Raw genomic sequence first — 22,107 nt, 5'->3', positions numbered from 1 at the left:
CAAATACTACATCTTTCTATTTAGGGACTTGAACATCTTTGAATTTTGGTATCCTAGGGAGATTCTGGAACCAATCTCCCACAGATACCAAAGGACCACTGTGTATGTTTCTTATTGTATCATAAGAAACTTCCAATTTAAAGCCTGATCTATTTTCTTTAGGATACTGGCCATAAAACAATTGGCACCTATTTCCTTTTCCTAGTTCTCAAATTGTTAAAATCACAAATAGACGTTTAAGAGAAATTACATAGGAATCATCAAATTAAATAAAAAAAAAGAAAAATATAATAATAGTTTTTTTTGTTTTTTTTTTAAGAGAACAGGGTCTTGCTCTGTTGTTCACAGTGACATCATCATAGCTCAGTACCCCCTCAAACTCTTGAGCTTAAGAGATCTCCTTGCCTCAGCCTCCTGAGTAGCTGGGATTTCAGGAGCATACCACCATGCTCAGCTAATTTTCATTTTTGTAGAGACAGGGTCATGCTGTTACCAAGGTTATGAACTCCTGAACTAATTTGGTCCTCCTGCTTTATCCTCCCAAAGTGCTGGTATTATAAGCGTGAGCCACCATATCTAGCAAATCATAGATTTTTAAAATAATTTGTTATAATAGTTAAAATAAATAATCTAAAAGGAAAATAAAAATAAAATGTTGCAGAAGAATTTAGCTTATTTTTTAATATAAGCCAAAAGGATTAATGGAAAAGAAAAATATAGAAAACACAATAAAATAAGCCTAAACAACTATGTATATGCAAATGTAAAAGTTAAATAGAAAAAGAAATAAAAAGGAGAGAGAAGAAATTCCTGAGAAAGATTATAAATCATAATGAATTTTTATAGAACAGTGTGTCTCAAACCTGCCCCTAAAGTTGCCATACATGGAGAAAATGGAAAATGGTAGCTAACTGTACCTTTATTTACAAAATACTCACTACAGAATTTCACAAAGAGGTGGGCAGTATATAGAGAATATCTTGTAAATGTTTCCTAAAAGTTCATAATGAATATTTTGTAAATAAAGTTAAATTTAGCTACAATTTCCCACTTGTCTTATGCATGGCAACTTTAGGGGCAACTTTGGGACACCCTGCAGTAAAAATAAAAGTAAAGCATTTAAACCTAAATATTTTTTTAAATTTCCAATAAAGTGAAGCTTATGCTCACACATTAACAATAGGGAAAAAAATAGAAATGTATATTTCTGACTAGATCGTCTTGGTTTATTTCACAAATCATGAGATCTTCGAAGGGGAAGAAAAGCAAGAGGAAGCAAGAGGCAGACAGTAGGATCCTTGTTCCTTTTTATGGGTTAGGCATAACAGCTTGAATGTTCTTTATAAAACTGTGAAGGTGAGAAGCAAACTTTTCAGCATATGACCATAGGTGAACATGGTTAGCCAGTCCACCAGTGGGCCTTGTACACACCCAGAAGCAAAAACCCAGCAAATTCACTTTTAAATCAATCTTTACCATTTATTTTATTGGAGTTATTTAGGTATTGTCATCATTCTTTGCTCTTGAATATAGAAGTATTATCTTACTTTTAAGGTAACTATTTCACTCAGAACTATGGAAGATATTTAAATGATTAGAAAGGATGAATTATATTTGCATATTACTTCTTTATTGCTGAAAGAGTGTTGTAAATGAATTCAGCACTGTGGTGTTAGGGGACTTGAAGAAGAAACTTGGGAACTGATAGATTATCATCAAGGTAAAGGTACTTATTCCCCAGGTGGCACATTCTACCTGTTTTAGCTTTTATTATCCTTAGGATAGTGTTCTATTTATTTTATGAGTACAGAAGTTTTAATTGGGTATGTCATGTTTCAAAGACAAAAGAAATGCCTAATTCACTCTAACAAACTTGTTAGTCACTGTTTATACCAAGAGGATTTCTACTCTACAGAGAATAATATTGTTTTCTTTTTCCTTTGTTGATAAATCAAAGTTTTACACTGACCTATAGCAGCCAAGCATACTTTAAAGCAAAATCATCTCAGGCTAACACAGATATATATCCTTTTAGCTTTATGTGTCCTTTTTTGTCCATTTATTTATTCTTTAAGAAATGTTATATTCTAAAAGTAATTTAGTAAGAAAATGGTAGTTAAATTTGTCATAATAATTTATCTGATAAGAAAAAATTTATAGGTTTTAGTATCATTTAATTTTGATGATATTAACTGAAGTTTTATGATTTATCCTTTAATGTCAAGTTGCTAGCAGATTTTTGCTTATTTTGGTATTTAAATATAGCTAGTATAGGAATGATGTATAGAAATAACTTCACCCATAAACCTGGCTTTCTATTTGTTATGAAGCTTTAGATTTTGAGAAATGTGCTTTTTATGGTATGCCCTGCCTAGTGCATGATCTTTCACTTGAAAAAAAGGCTGGTGGTAGCAGGTGTAACAGTCTCAGTCCACCCTCATTCTGTTACTGTTTGCTTTGTTCCACAATCACTGTGATCCTCCTGGCAGGGAACAAGATCCAGAGAACAAAACTAGTAGTGACGGTATAGATAAAAAGGCAATGAATTCTGCTTTTAAGGCAAAGGGGGAATAGTCTACAAAGGAATGAAAATAGGAATAAAAAGTGTAGCATTGTTAACCTGGAAATCTATTGTACTTTTGAAAATCTTAACACTGCAGAAAAAAAAAAGTGACACTACAAAGATTCGTAGTTATGTTACTGAAAATCTTGAAAAAGGTCACCGTTTAGTTAGTAGCTAAATACTTGACCAGAAAATAGCCTAGATTATTCATGATTGAAAAGCCATAGAACCCTTTTGTTTAAAATAACAGGACAGTGTTTCAGTAGTACACAAGTAGCATAATGTATTATTTATTCTCTACTAGAATATCTCTTTACAAACAGCGAAGATGGTGAGGTCAAGAAGAGTACTCCAGAGAAGAATGGGAAAGAAATGTTGGAGCAGACATTACAAAAGGTAGTCTAATCTTTAAGATATTGAGCTGAGCAAGTTAAATCTGAATTTTAACATAAAGGATTATATTTTAAAATGAGGGCTCATGAACATAAATCTTGGATGAATCTTTAATTTAAATTTATAATTCAAAATCATTGGCTTGCCAAAATGGGGTTAAAAAAATCAATGTTGGTGAAATAAATGTATTTATACTTGTGCTTCCATTGGTGTAGATTAAAAATATTTCCAAAGATAAAATGGAGAGAATGAAAATAATATGTTATAAAAATTTAGATTATATATGCTTATTAGTTATAACTTAGCAATTTAAAATAGATCATAATAAGACTATGCTATACTTTAACAAATATGGAGATTTTTCAATATTTGAATTAAAAACTGAGGATAAATTGTAATATGTTCATTAATTTAATTTTAAAGTAGAAAATGTGCATGACTCATTTTAGATAAAAATTATATCTATGTGATTTAGAATAGCTTTTTATTTAATATGACTATGTAAACCCTGTAGTCATGATACAGCGTGGCTATCATTCATATTAAAATACTGTTTTAAAATGCTAACATTTAACTTCAGAATTTTATACTTAATATTTGTGCCTGTGTGATTAGTTATCAAGTTCAATTAAGTAAGCTTGATTATATTAACACTTACTGTTTAAAGGAAATGCTCTTTAAATAATTTATTCTTACAACGGATTTTCACTTGGCTATATTGGACTGGTTTTGTTTTTTACAAATCTGTGATATTTAGATAAAGCTGGAAATGCACAAATAAGTAAACAAAAATATTCATGTAGCTACTTATATTTCTTGCATCTGTGAACTGATTTGTAAGAAACCTAGTCATTTATGGCAGATAATGTGATTCCTTACATTTCTAACACTTGCCATCTAGTTAGGCAACAAATAGTTCATCTCATTATTACTGAATGATACACATCAGATTAACATAATAACATAGTGAACAAGAAATGCTCGTGTTCAAGACATGATTGCAAGAGGGACTTTACCTAACAATTGCAATCAGTGTAACTGGCTTATTGTACCCTCAATGAATCCCCAACAATAAAAAAAAAAAAAAAAAGAAATGCTCGTGTTCATTTATCTTCAATTTAAATGAGTAATTGAAATAATCTATGCACTACCAGCTAGAATGTCATGCAGTTTATACTAGCTTATCATCTTTATTTCAGAACAATATTGGGTTGCCAGATTCTGTACAATTTGTAGTTCTATGGATATATATATATATATATATATATAATGTTATGCTACTATTTATTACCTTAGGGTTGAAACCCAACAGAAAGCTTTTATTTCATTCCAACTGTCATAAATAACTACTACCATAGTGGATCCAGAAATCCATTTTAAAGCCTGAAAAACGAATATGAATTTATTATTATTCTTTATACTAACATAGTTCAGTTGTATTGGTCACAATTTAAATCCTCATGGTTGAGTTTCCTTACTATAAAAGGAAATATATGAAACTCACTCAAAATGGATTTAAAAATACAGTAATAAGATATAAACAATATTAGTATAAAGTAGTAGTGAAACCTATAAGCAGATTACTTTAAAATAATATATTAATATTGCACGCTGTTATTGGCTGAACTATGTCTCCCCAAAATTTATATGTGAAAGCCCTATTTTCAGTATCTCAGAATATAACTGTTTGTAGATAGGGTCTTTAGAGAGGTAAATACATTAAAATGAGGTTATTAGAGTGGCTAATTTAATATGACTGGTATTCTTACAAAAAAAGGTAATTAGGACACAGACACACGCAGAGGAAAGTCCATTTGAAGATGTAGGAAAAAGATTGCCGTTTGCAAGCAAAGGAGAGAGTCCTCAGAAGAAACGAACCCTACTGAAACAGTGATCTTAGACTTAGAATACTTCCTTATGGCAGCCCTTGCAAACTAATATACATACTTCAAAATGCTAAGTGTTTTATTTCAATTTTAAAAAGAACCATCTCTTAATTATTGTAAATAAATTTTCTGCACTAAAATAAAATATGGGCTTGAGCTGATGTGTAGCACACAAACTAAATGCCTTTAACAATCCTTCCGACTTTCATCTTCAAATATGTATTGAAATTTGGCTTTCTATTTTGGAGGCTTAAATAACATACCTTAAATAATACTAATGGATTCTCTGGTCATTGCATTTTCAAAGTCTTTAGAAGTATTGTCTGTTTTATTATTTGTCCTCCTTTTTAAACTTAAACACAAGTAATTTTGACCAGTTCTGAAACATAGCTCCACTTTTAATACTCACAACAATCCTGCAAGGTAGATATTACGAATCCTCTTTCACAGTTACCAGCTAAAGCAATCAGAACTTTTAAGTGAGACGTAGACCAGACCTAACTCAAAAGTCTATTTCCTCTGGACCACACTGCTTCTTATTAATGTTTTTATATTACCACAAGGTCTATTAAAACAGTATTAGTACTGACTTGCACAAAATATATAGTATTTAAAAAATATAGCATATTTTCCTACTTCATCCTGGAATCTAAAAAGTTAAATTATTTTTTAAAAAGAATATATATATATATTTTTTATAAAAAGTAAACTGGGGAATGATTAAAGATCCACTGAGGGAAACTGAAGGGTCTATAAAGAGATCACATTCCTTATTTATATGTAATATATTTTAATGACTGGTGAATATAATTTGGAGATAGTATATGATTTGTAAAAAGTAAAAAGGATTCAGCCAGAGTTTATGTTTGCTGAATCCTCTACTTTTTTTCCACATTAGCCGGCTCTCCAATGAAGTATTTGCATTAAGAAGAAATAATATCTCTTTCACAGAAATACACAGAGGTCTGCTATAGTCTGGTACAAAATTTTTCAGAAACTTTTACTCCAGGTGAGGATAGGTGCTATATAAAGTTCAATAGTACGTGAGTATATTATACTATGGAATAGAAGTGATTAAAATTAGGTGAGATTCTTCATATTGTGCTGGGAAATATTCAGGATTGGATAGGTAATCAATAAATAACTTTTAATTTCAAGGAAGGAATTTGAACTCCCAGCAATAGGCAGTTTAAAAAGATAGATAAATCAGGTATGACTGAAACTCATGTTTAGGAAACAACATCTTCAGCATTATAGTAATGTTCAGTAAACTGAAAAGTATTACAGATATGCATAAGTTTTGTCCTGTGAAATTCTGGAGTATTATTATTTCAAATCATTTGTTATTGTCTTAGTCTTTTCAGGCTGCTATGACAAAATATTAATAAACTGAGTGGGTTATAAAGAACAGAAATTTATTTCTCACTGTTCTGGAAGCTGGGACGACCAAGATCAAGTGTCCCTACAAATGTGATGTCTGGTGAGGGCCTGCTTTCCGGTTCATAGATAGTATCTTCTAATGGTCCTCACATGGTAGAAGGTCAAGGAACTAGCTAGCTCCTAGGGTCTGTTTTATAACAGGCACTAATCCCATTCACCTAATCATCTCCCAAAGGCCCCACCCACCTCATAATACTGTCATATTGGTAATTAGGTTTGAACATGTAAATTTTGGTGGGATGCAACATTCAGACCATTGCCGTTGCCAATACATCAGAAATGTTTCTCCTTTGAAGAATTTGTTGTCATTGTTGTTGTTTTAAGGCAGGGTCTCTCTCCGTCATTATGGCTAGAATGCAGTAGTGTCACGTTATCATAGATCACTACAACCTCAGACTCCTAGACTGGAGGTCTTTCTGCCTCAGCCTTCCAAACATCTGGGACTACAGGTGCACACCAGTACACCTGGCTAATTTTTGTAATTTTTGTAGAGACGGTTCTCACTTTTGTTCAGGCTATTCTCAAACTTCTGACCTCAAGTGATCCTCCTACCTTGGCTTCCCAGAGTGTTAGGATTAAAGGCTGATAAGCCACTGCACCCAGCCTTAGAATTTGTTTAAAAGTAAATATTCTATTAGTCCATAAAAAAAAGATGGAAACTTTATATCTTTTGTATTAACCTGGATAGAGTTGGAGAGCATTCTCTTTAGTAAAGTATCAAAGAATGGAAAAGCAAATATTCAGTATATTCAATGCTAATATGAAGCCAGTAGACAAACTAATATATGCCCTCATACAAGAAAAAAAATCAGTTTAATTCAAGTTGGAGGAATGGAGGAGAGAACAGAGGAGAGAAGGAAATTGATGTGCTCTCACCTAATGGGTGCAATGTAAGGGCATATGGGGACCTTACCTAACAAAAGCAAACATTGTAACCTAATTGTTTGTATCCTCATATTAATCTGAAATTAAAAAAAAAGTAAATATGAGTTTATGGATTTTTCAATTATTTTTTCAATTATGGATTTCTTGCTATTTTTTTTCTTTTTTCTTGATTCCAGTTCATTTTTTCTATAAGTCTGGGTAACTTTTTTTTCTCAGGTGGCTTGTGAATTAGTGGGAGAGGCATGGAATCCTTAATTTGAATCCAGTTCAGTCCAGAAAAGATTTTAAGTTTTCACCATCTGTCTTTCCTGTGTTGAAAAGATAATTAGAATTAATTGCTCTTTCATTTATGTTCAGACTTATGCACTTATATCCTTTATTAAGTTTATGTTTGTCTTTTCAAAGAGATTTTGAGATTCCTAAAGATCTGGAAGTATATATTACCATTGTTGTGTCCTAGCACAAGAATAATGTTTATTGAAATAAATGGAAAAAATTAAATTTATATGCAATCTTGAAATTATTACAATTTAAATTTGTTAGACTTTATTTTTTGGTAAAATGTTCCTCTACTTAGTAAACTAAGGACACGTAAGTACTAAAATAATGTTTTTCTAATTTATTAAAAAGCAGCCTCAGTAGATTATTTTGTTTTTAATCATCACTTTTTTATGTCATTATTGAATACGGAATAAAAATGTTATTTATTAATACAGTTTCTGTATGTACCTACTTTCGGATATTTAACTAAATTGTTTTTCTCTGAAATATCTTTTTCACAGTGAATAAAATATTTGGCCAAAGCACTTGTGATCTCAGAAAATGCTGCAGTTTATTAGCATACTTAGTTCTGTGTCACTTTTAGAATTTTAACTTCTTTTACCATCTGTCTTGTATTCAACAGATGTATTATTGCATTTTTGAATGTATTTATCTATACCACATTATTTAGAAATTAAGTACTGTAGATTTATTTTGTCCTTGTGTTAATTATAATTTTTCTTTCATATGTTAGAAAGACGATAAAAATATGCTATTAGATTATGATCTTGGATTTTTAAAAGAGTAAATTAAAATTTTCTGCTTAGGTCATTGAGTTGGAAAATCGACTAAAATCTTTTGAGAAAAGGTCAAGAAGATTAAAAGAAGGGAATAAAAAATTAATGAAAGAAAATCATTTCCTGAAATCTCTCTTAAAAGAGCAGCAAGAAGAGGCAGAGACTAGAGAAAAAGAGCTAGAACAGCTAGTAAAGGAAAGTAAAGATGTAGAAAAAGAAAAAACCGAACTTCAAGTAAAAATCATTGAGCTGGAGAGAGAAGTCACTTCCTTACGGAGACAAGTGGCAGAAGCTAATGCATTGAGAAATGAAAATGAAGAGCTCATGAACCCAGTGGGGAAATTGCGCCACTTAGCAGACAAAGCTAAATCTGAGATGGCCACCATGCAAGTGAGATCTGGACAGTCTGATTGTAAGACAACCACTACCAAGGTTAAATTTAAAGCTGCCAAGAAAAAGTGCTCTGTGGGTCGTCGCTACACTATTCTCAATCACTCCATCAAGGTCATGAGCAATGTGTTTGAGAACCTCAGCAAGGACAGCTGGGAGGATGTGAGTGAAAGCAGGTAGGGCTCTCATTAACTTAGCTCTGTGGTGGGGACACTGTGCAAATGTAAAGCACTAGCAAATGGAGATTGAATTTCAACTACTGTTGATTTGGTATTCAGAAAAAATACTGTCAGATCCTTTGAAATATCTTGGGAGGTCTTGTTCTGGGCTTATTGACTGAAATTTGCATGCAAAATTAGCCACAACTGCATGAGTATTTGAATAGGTGCCAGGAAACCCAAAAGAAGGCAATGCTTGATTTCTTCCAGTGATGCTATTTTCATGCAGTCATAAGGCTTGAAATTGACAGTTTGGCAGGTTGATTTAATTTGCTGGCCCTTTGCATATTCACCACTGACAGCTAAGGATTCCCAGGCAGGCCTACTAAGTCGGTTTAGTTATCTTGTGACATGCCAACCTGGGAGGAGAAACATTTTTCCCCCTTAATTTAGTTAGATAAATTTTGAATGACCCATTTCAGCTTGTTACCAGATGTCTACAAGCTGCTTAACATCCTTTAAATTAAGAACCATCTTCACTAATTATTTCATGTATGTATTATGCAAAGTCATTGTACTATCTTTAATTGATTGGTGGTTAAAAATTAGTTCTTTAAAGTTATAGCTCTGCAGATTCCTAGTCTGAAGTTATATACCCCTAGTGAATAGCAACAGGAGAATACTAAAAATCTGTAATATTTTTCTCTTACTCTGGGCTATACATTCATATATGCACTTGAAGCATATCAGCAAAACCACAAAGGCAAATGAATGATAAAGCACCTCTTTTTTGTATCTATAGACAATAAGGAAGTTCAGTGTTGCCAAAAATGCTAACTAATTGTTCAATTTGCCATAATTTTAAAAATTCTACCTTGTTTTAGATTGACATATTTCCTCTTATTTTCCCTCATTTTTGTTTTAGTTTGGTTTTATAAACCTAATAGTGGTTCTGTTTTAGATTTGGGATGCCTCTGAGTAGTTCGTAATCACAGACATAGAACTGAAAAGTATCTTAAAACATGGTTCCCAAATTTGTTGCAATTTAGAATCACCTGGAGGTGTTATAAACATTTGAACTGTCAGGCCACACCCTAGACTAATTAAATTATAACCTTTAGGTTGGGATACATTCTTTAGTATTTTTTTGAAACTTCCCAGCTGAATCTGTTGTGCCAACAACTTTGAAAAGCACTGTCTAAAATTATCATCAGGTCAAGCCTCTGATCCTCAGGCAGTTATAAAAACTTAAAAAACAAATTTATAATGGGAAGGCAGAAGGATAAAAATCTGCATTTCTACTTCTGTTACCCAGGTTCTTTTTCCCTGTTCTCAAAAGCAATTAGAGATAAAAGCCTCCTTAACTTAAAACCCACTAAGCATTTATCTGTATATTCAAGAAAATTATAGTTTCAGATAGTAATTATATCTCAGGCACTTGGTACTTTATATAATACCACACTATTCATAAAATAGCAGTACAGTTTATGTGTGAGTACGTGTGTATGAATATGTGAAATTTAGTAAAACAGTCCCATCATTAGTGCATATGTACAAAGTCACGTGTTTCTGGAGGTGTATCATATAATATCTCTTAAAATATAAGACCGTCATTTAAGTTATTTAGCTGTGACACTCAATTTTACACTGTGGTAAGTGTTAAATTTTCTGCCTGCCAGAACAGTCTCAGGAATCACTCAATTACAATACATTCTGAAACAATTAAAAATCCTGAAGTGAATCTTCAGGGACTTCAGTAGATTACATTTCTTCTTATCTTTTCATAGTCTGAAATATAAGAAAGTTACTTGGATACCAAGAAAAATAGAAGTTATAAAAATGGTGTATATATATAATTTAATATATGTAAGATACTGTATTTTATAATTATTACCCTATTAATATTTATTTCCCATAGTTGACTAGTACTTACAAGAGGATGATCATTCAGTGATAGGTTGTAATCAGGAGGAGTGGTTTATACTTTCAAGAAGAAAAATGGAATTTCAGTATCCCTAGCAAATTAAAGAAAGTAAAGTTAAGTTTGTAAGGAAAAATGGAGGAATAAGAATTTATTAAGCAGTTTATGCCAGTGTTCCCAAACCCTTTTGGCACTGGGGAATGGTTTTATGAAAGATAATTTTTCCACAGACAGGGTGGATGGGAATTAGATCCTTAAAAGAGCTCACAACCTAGATCCCTCGCCTATACAGTTTACAATAGGGTTCCCACTCTATGAGAATCTGATGCCGCCACTAATGTGACAGAAGGCAGAGCTCAGGTGGTGATGCCAGTGATGGGGAGAGGCTGTAAATAGAGATGAAGCTTCCCTTGCTGGACTGCTGCTCACCTCCTGCTGTGCAGCTTGGTTTCCAACAGGCCACTAACTGGTATAGGTCCACTGAGCCTGGTGATTGGGAGCTACAGTATTATGCCATTCCATAATATGCCATATTTTGAGCTGAAGGCAATTGAAGAAAAAGTAGGTTAAAAGCCTCTCTGCCCTGCCCCTAAAAGCAGGACATAAATCTATAACAGTGTTCCTTTTCCCCTCTCTACCAAGAAGAGATAGAAGATAATCACAGGTACTTTAGAGCGTATCATCCTGGAGATGGCGCCAGAGAAATCTCCATCACAAATGTCACTATCTATTCTTCCTCTACCATTAGTTTCCCACATATTTGCAGAACAGAGAGGGTATGTGAAGCCTTTCAAAAGCATGACAAGAACCTTACCATAGACACAGAAGGCTACATCCTTTCTGTTAACAACTATGTTCTATTAAAAGTGCTGGTTCTGGCTGGGCTTGGTGGCTCACTCTTACAGTCTCAGAACCAAGGGATGCCAAGACAGTAGGATGACTTGAGCCCAACAGTTTGAGAATAGCCTGGGCAACACAGTGAGACTCTGTCTCTACAAAAAATAAAAAATTAGGTAGGTGTGATGGCATGTGCCTGTAGTGCCAGGTGCTGGGGAGGCTCACTTGAACTGGGAGTTGGAAGTTGCTGTGAGCTCTGATTATACTGTTGCATTCTAGACTAGATGACAGAGTGAGATCTGTCTCCAAAATAAAACAGAATAAAACACAAATGTTGGAGGATCACTTGAACTGGGAGTTGGAAGTTGCTGTGAGCTCTGATTATACTGTTGCATTCTAGACTAGATGACAGAGTGAGATCTGTCTCCAAAATAAAACAGAATAAAACACAAATGTTGGCATAACTAGAAGTGGCTGTAGCAATGGTCTCTGTAAGTCTCCCATCAATATAAAACAAATAACCAAAACTCAAGAAAAGGATTGTGTCTGCTGTACATATAGGTGACAACCCAAAATGTGAACAACAGCTATAAGACTTAAATGGTATCAGGAGAGAGAAAATTGATGTTTGATGTCCCGAGAACAGAAAAATATGAAGTCTCTAAAGAGACATTGACTAAAAAACACAGCAAGCTGATCTAAGAATGACAACTCAAACTAGGAGGGATTCTATAGGTTCTACTTTGCAAGCGAATGTCAGGGAACCATTATAATGTCCAGCATCCTGAAACAGCATGTTTCCTATGAGCTACCTATGCCAAAAAACCCAACACTTCTGTACTGAACCAAGCCTAGTTTTCTTCTAGTATTTTATAGTTTCAGGTCTTACAGTTAAGTCTTTAATCCATCTTGAGTTGATTTTTGTATATGGTGAGAGATAGGGGTCTAGTTTCATTCTTCTGCTTATGGCAATCCGATTTGCCCAGCACCATTTATTGAAAAGGGTGGAAGAAACATTTCATGGCAAAGGATATATGACAGTCTTGGAAATGCCTAGACTTACCACTGACTTTATAGGATAGTGGATGATCAGACTTAGTTATAGCATGGGTGGAAGAAACATTTCATGGCAAAGGATATATGACAGTCTTGGAAATGCCTAGTCTTACCACTGACTTTATAGGATAGTGGATGATCAGACTTAGTTATAGCATGAGCTAGGGTATATACCTTATTTAAGCTTAAGATTTCATTTTTAATAATGCAGTGATCCAGGAATAAAGGCTTGTAGGTTGAGTGACCCCTGTAACTATTTAACCAAATAAACCTTACTGGAGTAATTTTTGGTTCTTATTGCTAGGACCTTGGGCTTGGTGGATTTGAGGGTTTTCATGTGCAAGGTGGAAAAGCTCTCCATGAGAACACAGTTATGGTCTATAGAGGTGAAAGCTGAGATTGTACCCTGGCCATTTGGGGTTCCTCATGTTACTGAACTAACAAGTATCAAAGGGAGCTACTGTATTAGTCACAGCAATTATTTTAATCACTAAATAAAATGAGGAGGAGCATGTCTGGAAACCAGAAGATTCACTATGTACCTATAAATTCTTTTATACCTATTAGTTTTGTCTCTGCTGCCTTTGGTAGCACAGTTTGAAAATTTCGAAGTTGTCTATATTCATTGTTTCCAATTCCTTTAATCCCCGCATCGTACCTCTAAAACCATTCTTTTCAAGGGCCTCACCACATTGCCAAATCCAAAGTCAGTTCTTAGTCCTGATCTTAATTGACCTGTCAGCAGTATTTAACACTGATTTCTACCTCCTCTTATAATGGTTCACCATATTATACTCTCTTATTTTCTTTTTCTCACTGATATTCAGCCTCGGTGTCATTCTCCAGTTTTAGTTTAGTTTGTTTTTTTTTCCCCCTCCTATCTCTTAGTCCGTTTTGTGTTACTGTAACAACATAAAGAATACCACAGCATGGGTAATTTACAGTGAAAAGAAATGTATTTCTTACAGTGGTAAAGGCTGGGAAATCCAAGGCTGAGGAGTCCACACCTGGTGACACCTTCTTGCTGAATCATCCCATAGCAGAAGGCAAAAGGACAAGAGAGCAAGAGGATGCTGAACTCACTTTTATAACAAATCCATTCTTTCTCTCAGAAACTAAACCACTTCAGTGATGACATTATTCCATCCATGAGGGCAGAGCCCTAATGACCTAATCACCTCTTCCTAGGCTTCACCTCTCAACACATTTGCCTTAAGGATGTGAACATAGGAACTTTAGGGGACACATTCAAACCATAACAGACATTTATTTGTCCCTTCAGTACTCTGTTGTGATCTCATAGTATGAATTGACACCAATGTTAAATCTTTAATTGCCACCATAAATGTACATGTCCGGTCTATACCTCTTGAAGTTTAGACTTGCAAGTTAACTATCAACTTAATGCCTGTCAGGTATCTAACAGCCTAGTGTTTACTCCTGAGCAAAACCTGGCTCAGCTGCTATCTTCCCTTTCCTAACTAGCAGTATTTCCACCCTTAAGTGGCTGTGACCCACAACGTGATAATATCCTTGATTCCAGTTTTTCTTTATTTCTCTCACCATGTCCAGTTTATCAGGAAATCCTGGTGCATTTCTTCCAAAAATAATCCAGAATCTACCATTTCTCACCACTTCTGTTGCTATCACCCTTATCATATATTCATCATTATTAGATGCCTGTATTACTAAAAGAAGCTTTTCTAACCTGCTTTCAGCATTGTGTTTAGTCTCAATTACAATGTTTTACCTACCCTGCAGTGCTTATTGTTTCCTGCAAACAGGAACTTCTACTTCAGGGATTTTAGCCTGATAGTGCCTTCTACCTGGAATGTATTTCCCCAGATAACACACAGCTAACTTCCTCTTCTCTAATTCTTAGCTCCAAATTATAATAATAAAGGTCAATCTATTTCAGATTGCATTCTGTCCCAATTTCACCTCCTCTGTTACGGATTCCTTCCTGTAACCCTGCTCATTTTTTTTTCTGATGGCACCTATTACTTTATAACATGATACATAATATTTCAAATGTATTGTGCTTACTGTTTATTGTTTCCCCTGGCTAGACTGTAAACTTCAAGAGGGATGGACATTTGAAGAATTTGTTGATAAGTGTATCTCACATGCATAGGACATAGTAGACATTTAGTAAAAAAAATTTTTTTTAACAACATATGGAATGAAGAATTAAAAGGAGAATGACGCACTCTGTCCCATCTCCCAAGATACTCCCCAGAAGGAACTCTTTACTCAATTTTAAACATTTTCTTTGAGAGTTTTTCACAACTAAGTATGATGCATATGCCACTTTTCATATCATTATAGAAATTGCATATTGAATTACTGCTAAGTTTTGGGCAAACCAAAAACAATAATAGAGGTAAACAATAATAATAGAACACCTAAGCAAATAGATTATAGTATTTCGATCCAGAAATACTGAATTTCAGAATATTGAAATAACTTGCAGATCAGATCACTTGCCCTTAATAGTTTGAAGGAGAAGTCAGATGGTATAGGAATATGAGAGAGAAATATATTTCTGCTATTCAAAAAAAGGAAGGTTGGTAATTCTCCAGTTGGTGTTACTGAAATAAATCCTAAAGAAGGCTGTAGCACATTATGAAGAACAGTTTGTGAATGTTTCTTAACAGAAGCAGCAGTTTTTCAAAGCCAGCATGGGTTCTTCAAGAGAGATTCTTAACAGATTAATCTGTATCTTTGTTAAAACATGATTATACTAAATATAGTACATCTGAATTCCATCAAAGTATGTTTATCAATTTTGTGTGTATGATGAAATTGAAAGGGATGGAAAATACCTTTCTAAATAGAATAAAGATTCCCAAAGATCTCACAATAGACTGGGAAGATAGACAGAAGACAAAAGAGTAGTTTACATGGATATCCTATAAAATACCAATTGCTAAACTATACAATGAGAGAAATATGTGGCTTTACAATAGTCTATATAGAAATATTTTAGATTGTTTTGTTAAATATTATATGAATATATGGTGTGATGTATATGCCAGAAAAGCTAATACAATTTTAGTCTGCATCTATCTGTGGTTCTACTAAGTGCCTCTCACAGTGTACCTATAATACAAAATTGAATTCTAGACACAATGTTCCATCATGGTAAGTGGGAACATCTTCAGGAATGACCAGGGAAGTAAAGAATCACATCTCAGAAACACATATATTGGGAATATTTAAACAGGCTAGGAGTGGTTTCCTTAAAGATGTCTTAAACAGTATATAATTATGTCCAAGTAGTTAAAAGAGAGCCCATGTGGAAAGAGACTGATTTATATGTTGTACTCAACCTGAACACTTCTAATCTCTCTTCCTTGCTTAATTTTCTCTCCTTAACACGTAGCTATTAATAACATACCATACATTTTACTTCTTATTTCTTATTCTTATTTGTTTCCTGTCCCACTACTCCCAGCCTTTTACTAGGATAAAAGTTACTTGATGGCAGGGATTTTTCTTTTCACTTTTATCTACTATAACCTTATTCTTTATGCCCATGAAAATGCTTGCCTCTTAGTTGGTGCTTAACAGATATTTTAGTGAGTGGCAAATAGCCTTAAGGTATGAAACTTAGTGGATGAAAGCATCAGAGATTCAAATTTTGAACTTGTTAAAAATATTAAACCTTTCCTGCATGGCCAGGAAAGTAGTGTGTATTCCAACCCTGAAAGTATTATAAAGCATGTGCTTCCTGAGTTAGCACTTGGTATAAATGCTGTAGAAGTGATGCTACTAGGGATTTCATACCAGATAATCTGTTTTCTTGATGGGATTCTATAATTTTATAAAACATATTTAAACTAACTTTTCCTTTTCACATGGAGAAGGAGTCAATGCCAAAATTAAACTTATAGCTTCATACATAATATATGCTGTAATATCATTTGGTCTTGAATTTTAAAAAAGAAGTACATGTAACAACATTTATTTTTGGGTTTTATCCCCTCGCTTGTTTCTAAAAGCAGTGATTCTGAAGCACAGACCTCTCAAAATTTGGGAACAATTATTATAGAAACATCCCAGAAAGTAAGTCCTGCAGAAGATGGAAGAGACCAGAAAGAAAGTGATCAAACAGAAGACAGCCAAACACAAGGAAAAGAAATAGTACAAACAGGCTCAAATATAAATGGCAAGACCCCAAAGGTATGTGACACAATTTTGCCTAATTATAAACAATGTTCTTAATTTTATCTTAAACTTCATAACTTAACTCAGTAAATATTGCCAGTGATTTAATTTGAATCCCTAAAAATTAAGTTGTCTTTGAAGTGAACAGTAAAAATATTCACTTTTTTTAAATATTCACTTTTTAATAATTTTTATCTACCATTTGGTTAGACTTTTGCATAGATAAAAATGGAAATAAATACTAGTCTCACAAATATAAATCTGATGGTATTTATAACAAGGAACTAATACAGGTGATAAAAACCTCATTTTTGTTTTCAGATATATAAAATTATCCAAGTGAAGAAACTCCTGTTTTGTTTTTTTTTTGAGACAGAGTCTCATTATGTCACCCTCAGTAGAGTGATGTGGTGAGTACAGCTCACAGCAACCTCAAACTCTTGGACTTAAGTGATTCTCTTCCCTCAGCCTCTCAAGTAGCTGGGACTACAGGCACCTGCCACAACTCCAACTATTTTTTTGTTGCAGTTGTCATTGTTGTTTAGGTGGCCTGGACTGGGCTCGAACCCATCAGCTTCAATGCATGTGGCTGGAGCTGTTACCACTGTGCTACGGGTGCTGAGACGAAACTTCTGTTTTTATCTGAGCTTTGGTAGCAATAAAGTGATTTAGTCTGTCTGAATCTTTGAATTATTTATACCTTACTTTAAGGCATTTTAAATTTTGAGAAATTGATTTTCTAATATAACTTAATTCTGTAATTCCTACCACTAATACATTATAAAATATCAAAATTTACCTATTCAGCATGAATCAGTGAAAAATTTTAGTTAAGATCATTTTATTTTGTTGGAAAACGGGTTGTCTTTGAATTAACCTGTAGAATTATTTTAAAACATAATTCAAAAAAGGTAATTTTTTGAGACCTTGCCAGAACTTTGGAGGAAAAAGTATAAGGATTACAAAGGTCTGTTTTAGTTACTAACAACTGTATGCCAAGAGCCTGCTGATTGATTTATTGATAAATTGATAAGTAGCTTTTATACAAATTACCTATTTTGCTATATATTATTTGCCTGGGAATTTTCTTTCTTTCTTTTTTTTTTTTATTGTTGGGGATTCATTGAGGGTACAATAAGCCAGGTTACACTGATTGCAATTGTTAGGTGAAGTCCCTCTTGCAATCATGTCTTGCCCCCATAAAGTGTGACACACACCAAGGCCCCACCCACCTCCCTCCTTCCCTCTTTCTGTCCCCCCCCATAACCATAATTGTCATTAATTGTCCTCATATCAAAATTGAGTACATAGGATTCATGCTTCTCCATTCTTGTGATGCTTTACTAAGAATAATGTCTTCCACGTCCATCCAGGTTAATACGAAGGATGTAAAATCTCCATTTTTTTTAATGGCTGAATAGTATTCCATGGTATACATATACCACAGCTTGTTAATCCATTCCTGGGTTGGTGGGCATTTAGGCTGTTTCCACATTTTGGCGATTATAAATTGAGCTGCAGTAAACAGTCTAGTACAAGTGTCCTTATGATAAAAGGATTTTTTTTCCTTCTGGGTAGATGCCCAGTATTGGGATTGCAGGATCAAATGGGAGGTCTAGCTTGAGTGCTTTGAGGTTTCTCCATACTTCCTTCCAGAAAGGTTGTACTAGTTTGCAGTCCCACCAGCAGTGTAAAAGTGTTCCCTTCTCTCCACATCCACGCCAGCATCTGCAGTTTTGAGATTTTGTGATGTGGGCCATTCTCACTGAGGTTAGATGATATCTCAGGGTTGTTTTGATTTGCATTTCTCTAATATATAGAGATGATGAACATTTTTTCATGTGTTTGTTAGCCATTCGTCTGTCATCTTTAGAGAAGGTTCTATTCATGTCTCTTGCCCATTGATATATGGGATTGTTGGCTTTTTTCATGTGGATTAATTTGAGCTTCCTATAGATCCTAGTTATCAAGCTTTTGTCTCATTGAAAATATGCAAATATCCTTTCCCATTGTGTAGGTTGTCTCTTTGCTTTGGTTATTGTCTCCTTAGCTGTACAGAAGCTTTTCAGTTTAATGAAGTCCCATTTGTTTATTTTTGTTGTTGTTGCAATTGCCATGGCAGTCTTCTTCATGAAGTCTTTCCTCAGGCCAATATCTTCCAGTGTTTTTCCAATGCTTTCTTGGAGGATTTTTATTGTTTCATGCCTTAAATTTAAGTCCTTTATCCATCTTGAATCAATTTTTGTGAGTGGGGAAAGGTGTGGGTCCAGTATTCAGTCTTTTACATGTAGACGTCCAGTTCTCCTAACACCATTTATTTAATAGGGAGTCTTTCCCCCAAGGTATGTTCTTGTTTGGTTTATCAAAGATTAGGTGGTTGTAAAATGTTAGTTTCACTTCTTGGTTTTCAATTCAATCCCAAGTGTCTGTGTCTCTGTTTTTGTGCCAGTACCATGCTGTCTTGAGCACTATGGCTTTGTAGTACAGACTAAAATCTGGTACGCTGATGCCCCCAGCTTTATTTTTGTTACAGAGAACTGCCTTAGCTATACGGGGTTTTTTCCGGTTCCATACAAAACGCAGAATCATTATTTCCAAATCTTGAAAGTACGATGTTGGTATTTTGATAGGAATGGCATTGAATAGGTAGATTGCTTTGGGAAGTGTAGACATTTTAACAATGTTGATTCTTCCCATCCATGAGCATGGTATGTTCCTCCATTTGTTAATATCCTCTGCTATTTCCTTTCTGAGGATTTCATAGTTTTCTTTATAGAGGTCCTTCACCTCCTTTGTTAGGTATATTCCTAGGTATTTCATTTTCTTTGAAACTATGGTGAAGGGAGTTGTGTCCTTAATTAGCTTCTCATCTTGACTGTTATTGGTGTACACAAAGGCTACTGACTTGTGGACATTGATTTTATATCCTGAAACATTACTGTAATTTTTGATGACTTCTAGGAGTCTTGTGGTTGAGTCTTTGGGGTTCTCTAAGTATAAGATCATGTCGTCAGCAAAGAGGGAGAGTTTGACCTCCTCTGCTCCCATTTGGATTCCCTTTATTTCCTTGTCTTGCCTAATTGTATTGGCTAGAACTTCCAGCACTATGTTGAATAGTAAAGGTGACAGAGGACATCCTTGTCTGGTTCCAGTTCTAAGAGGAAAAGCTTTCAGTTTTACTCCATTCAGTAAAATATTGGCTGTGGGTTTGTCATAGATAGCTTCAATCAGTTGTAGAAATGTGCCACCTATGCCTATACTCTTCAGTGTTCTAATTAGAAAAGGATGCTGGATTTTATCAAATGCTTTTTCTGCATCTATTGAGAGGATCATGTGATCTTTATTTTTGCCTCTGTTAATATGGTGGATAACGTTTATAGACTTGCGTATGTTAAACCAGCCTTGCATCCCTGGGATGAAGCCTACTTGATCATGATGAATGACTTTTTTGATGATAAGCTGTAATCTATGGGCTAGGATTTTGTTGAGAATTTTTGCATCTATATTCATGAGTGAGATTGGTCTGAAATTCTCCTTTTTGTTTGGGTCTTTTCCTGGTTTTGGTATCAGGTTGATGTTTGCTTCATAGAATGTGTTGGGGAAGATTCCTTCTTCCTCAATTTTTTTGGAATAATTTCTGCAGTACAGGAATAAGCTCTTCCTTGAAGGTTTGATAGAATTCTGGAGTGAAGCCATCTGGACCAGGGCATTTTTTGGTTGGAAGCTTTTTTATCGTTTCTTTGATCTCAGTGCTTGAAATTGGTCTGTTCAGGAGCTCTATTTCTTCCTGGCTGAGTCTAGGGAGAGGGTGTGATTCCAAATATTGATCCATTTCTTTCACATTGTCAAATTTCTGGGCATAGAGTTTCTGGTAGTATTCAGAGATGATCTCTTGTATCTCTGTGGGATCAGTTGTTATTTCCCCTTTATCATTTCTGATTGAGGTTACTAGAGATTTTACTTTTCTATTCCTCGTTAGTCTGGCCAATGGTTTATCTATTTTATTTATTTTTTCAAAAAACCAACTCCTTGTTTCATTAATTTTCTGAATGATTCTTTTGTTTTCAATTTCATTGATGTCTGATTTGATTTTGGATATTTCTTTTCTTCTACTGAGTTTAGGCTTAGATTGTTCTTCTTTTTCCAATTCCATAAGATCTCTTGTGAGATTGTTGATGTGCTCTCTTTCTGTTTTTCGAATGTAGGCATCTAAAGCGATGACTTTTCCTCTCAAAACTGCTTTTGCAGTATCCCACAGGTTTTGGTAGCTTGTGTCTTCATTGTTGTTATGCTCAAGGAAGTTAATGATTTCCTGTTTTATTTCTTCCTGCACCCATCTGTTATTCAACAGAAGATTGTTTAATTTCCATGCCTTTTGGTGGGGTCAAGCATTTTTGTTAGAGTTGAGTTCCACCTTTAGTGCCTTATGGTCTGAGAAGATACAAGGTAAAATTTCCATTCTTTTGATTCTGTTGATATTTGTTTTGTGTCCCAGGATATGATCAATTTTGGAGAATGTTCCATGGGGTGATGAGAAGAATGTATATTCTTTATCTTTGGGGTGGAGTGTTCTGTATGCGTCTATCAAGCACAGTTGTTCTAGGGTCTCATTTAAATCTCTTATATCCTTGTTTAATTTCTGTTTAGAGGATCTGTCCAGCTCTGTAAGAGGAGTGTTAAGGTCCCCTTTTATTATGGTATTATCAGATACCATATTGCTCAGACTGAGTAAGGTCTGTTTGAAGAATCTGGGAGCAGTTAAATTGGGTGCATAAATATTTAGAATTGAAATGTCTTCTTGTTGTATTTTTCCCTTGACCAATATAAAGTGACCATCTTTGTCTTTTTTGACTTTAGTTGCTTTAAATCCACATGTATCTGAAAATAAGAAGGCAACTCCTCTTTTCTTCTGAATTCCATTTGCCTGAAAAATTGTCTTCCAACCCTTGACTCGGAGCTTTAATTTGTCTTTTGAAGCAAGGTGTGTTTCTTGCAGACAGCAAATGGATGGCTTGTGTTTTTTAATCCAGTCAACCAATCTATGTCTCTTCAGTGGGGAATTCAAGCCATTAACATTTATCGAGATAATTGATAAGTGTGGTAGTATTCTGTTCGTCTTATTTTGTGAGAGTCCATTGCTTAGTTTTATCTTTTGCATGAGTGTGGAGGTTAGGTTCTGTCCTTTAATTTCTGAGTTCTTACTTTGCTGCTGATCCATTGTGGTGGTCAGTGTGCGGAACAGGTTGAAGTATTTCCTGTAGAGCTGGTCTTGTTGTGGCGAATTTCCTCAATGTTTGTATATCCGTAAATGATTTGATTTCTCCATCAATTTTGAAGCTTAGCTTAGCAG

General features: G+C 34.4%; 1 protein-coding gene across 6 annotated transcripts in view; it reads left to right on the top strand.

The window, feature by feature from the left end:
* Positions 1–22,107, top strand: part of CNTLN (centlein) — a 379,922-nt gene that overhangs the window by 239,243 nt on the left and 118,572 nt on the right. For 4 of the 6 annotated variants that reach the window (XM_053572079.1, XM_053572075.1, XM_053572078.1 and 1 more), the window contains 3 exons: positions 2,868–2,959; positions 8,256–8,791; positions 16,592–16,772. In XM_053572079.1, the coding sequence (XP_053428054.1) occupies positions 2,868–2,959; positions 8,256–8,791; positions 16,592–16,772 (809 nt within the window). The remainder of the gene's footprint in view (positions 1–2,867; positions 2,960–8,255; positions 8,792–16,591; positions 16,773–22,107) is intronic. The other 2 variants (XM_053572076.1, XM_053572077.1) reach the window with 1 other exon arrangement.

This window comes from Nycticebus coucang, chromosome 2 (assembly GCF_027406575.1).
Source record: "Nycticebus coucang isolate mNycCou1 chromosome 2, mNycCou1.pri, whole genome shotgun sequence".
Lineage (NCBI taxonomy): Eukaryota > Metazoa > Chordata > Mammalia > Primates > Lorisidae > Nycticebus > Nycticebus coucang.
This window is presented reverse-complemented; position numbering and strand designations above follow the sequence as displayed.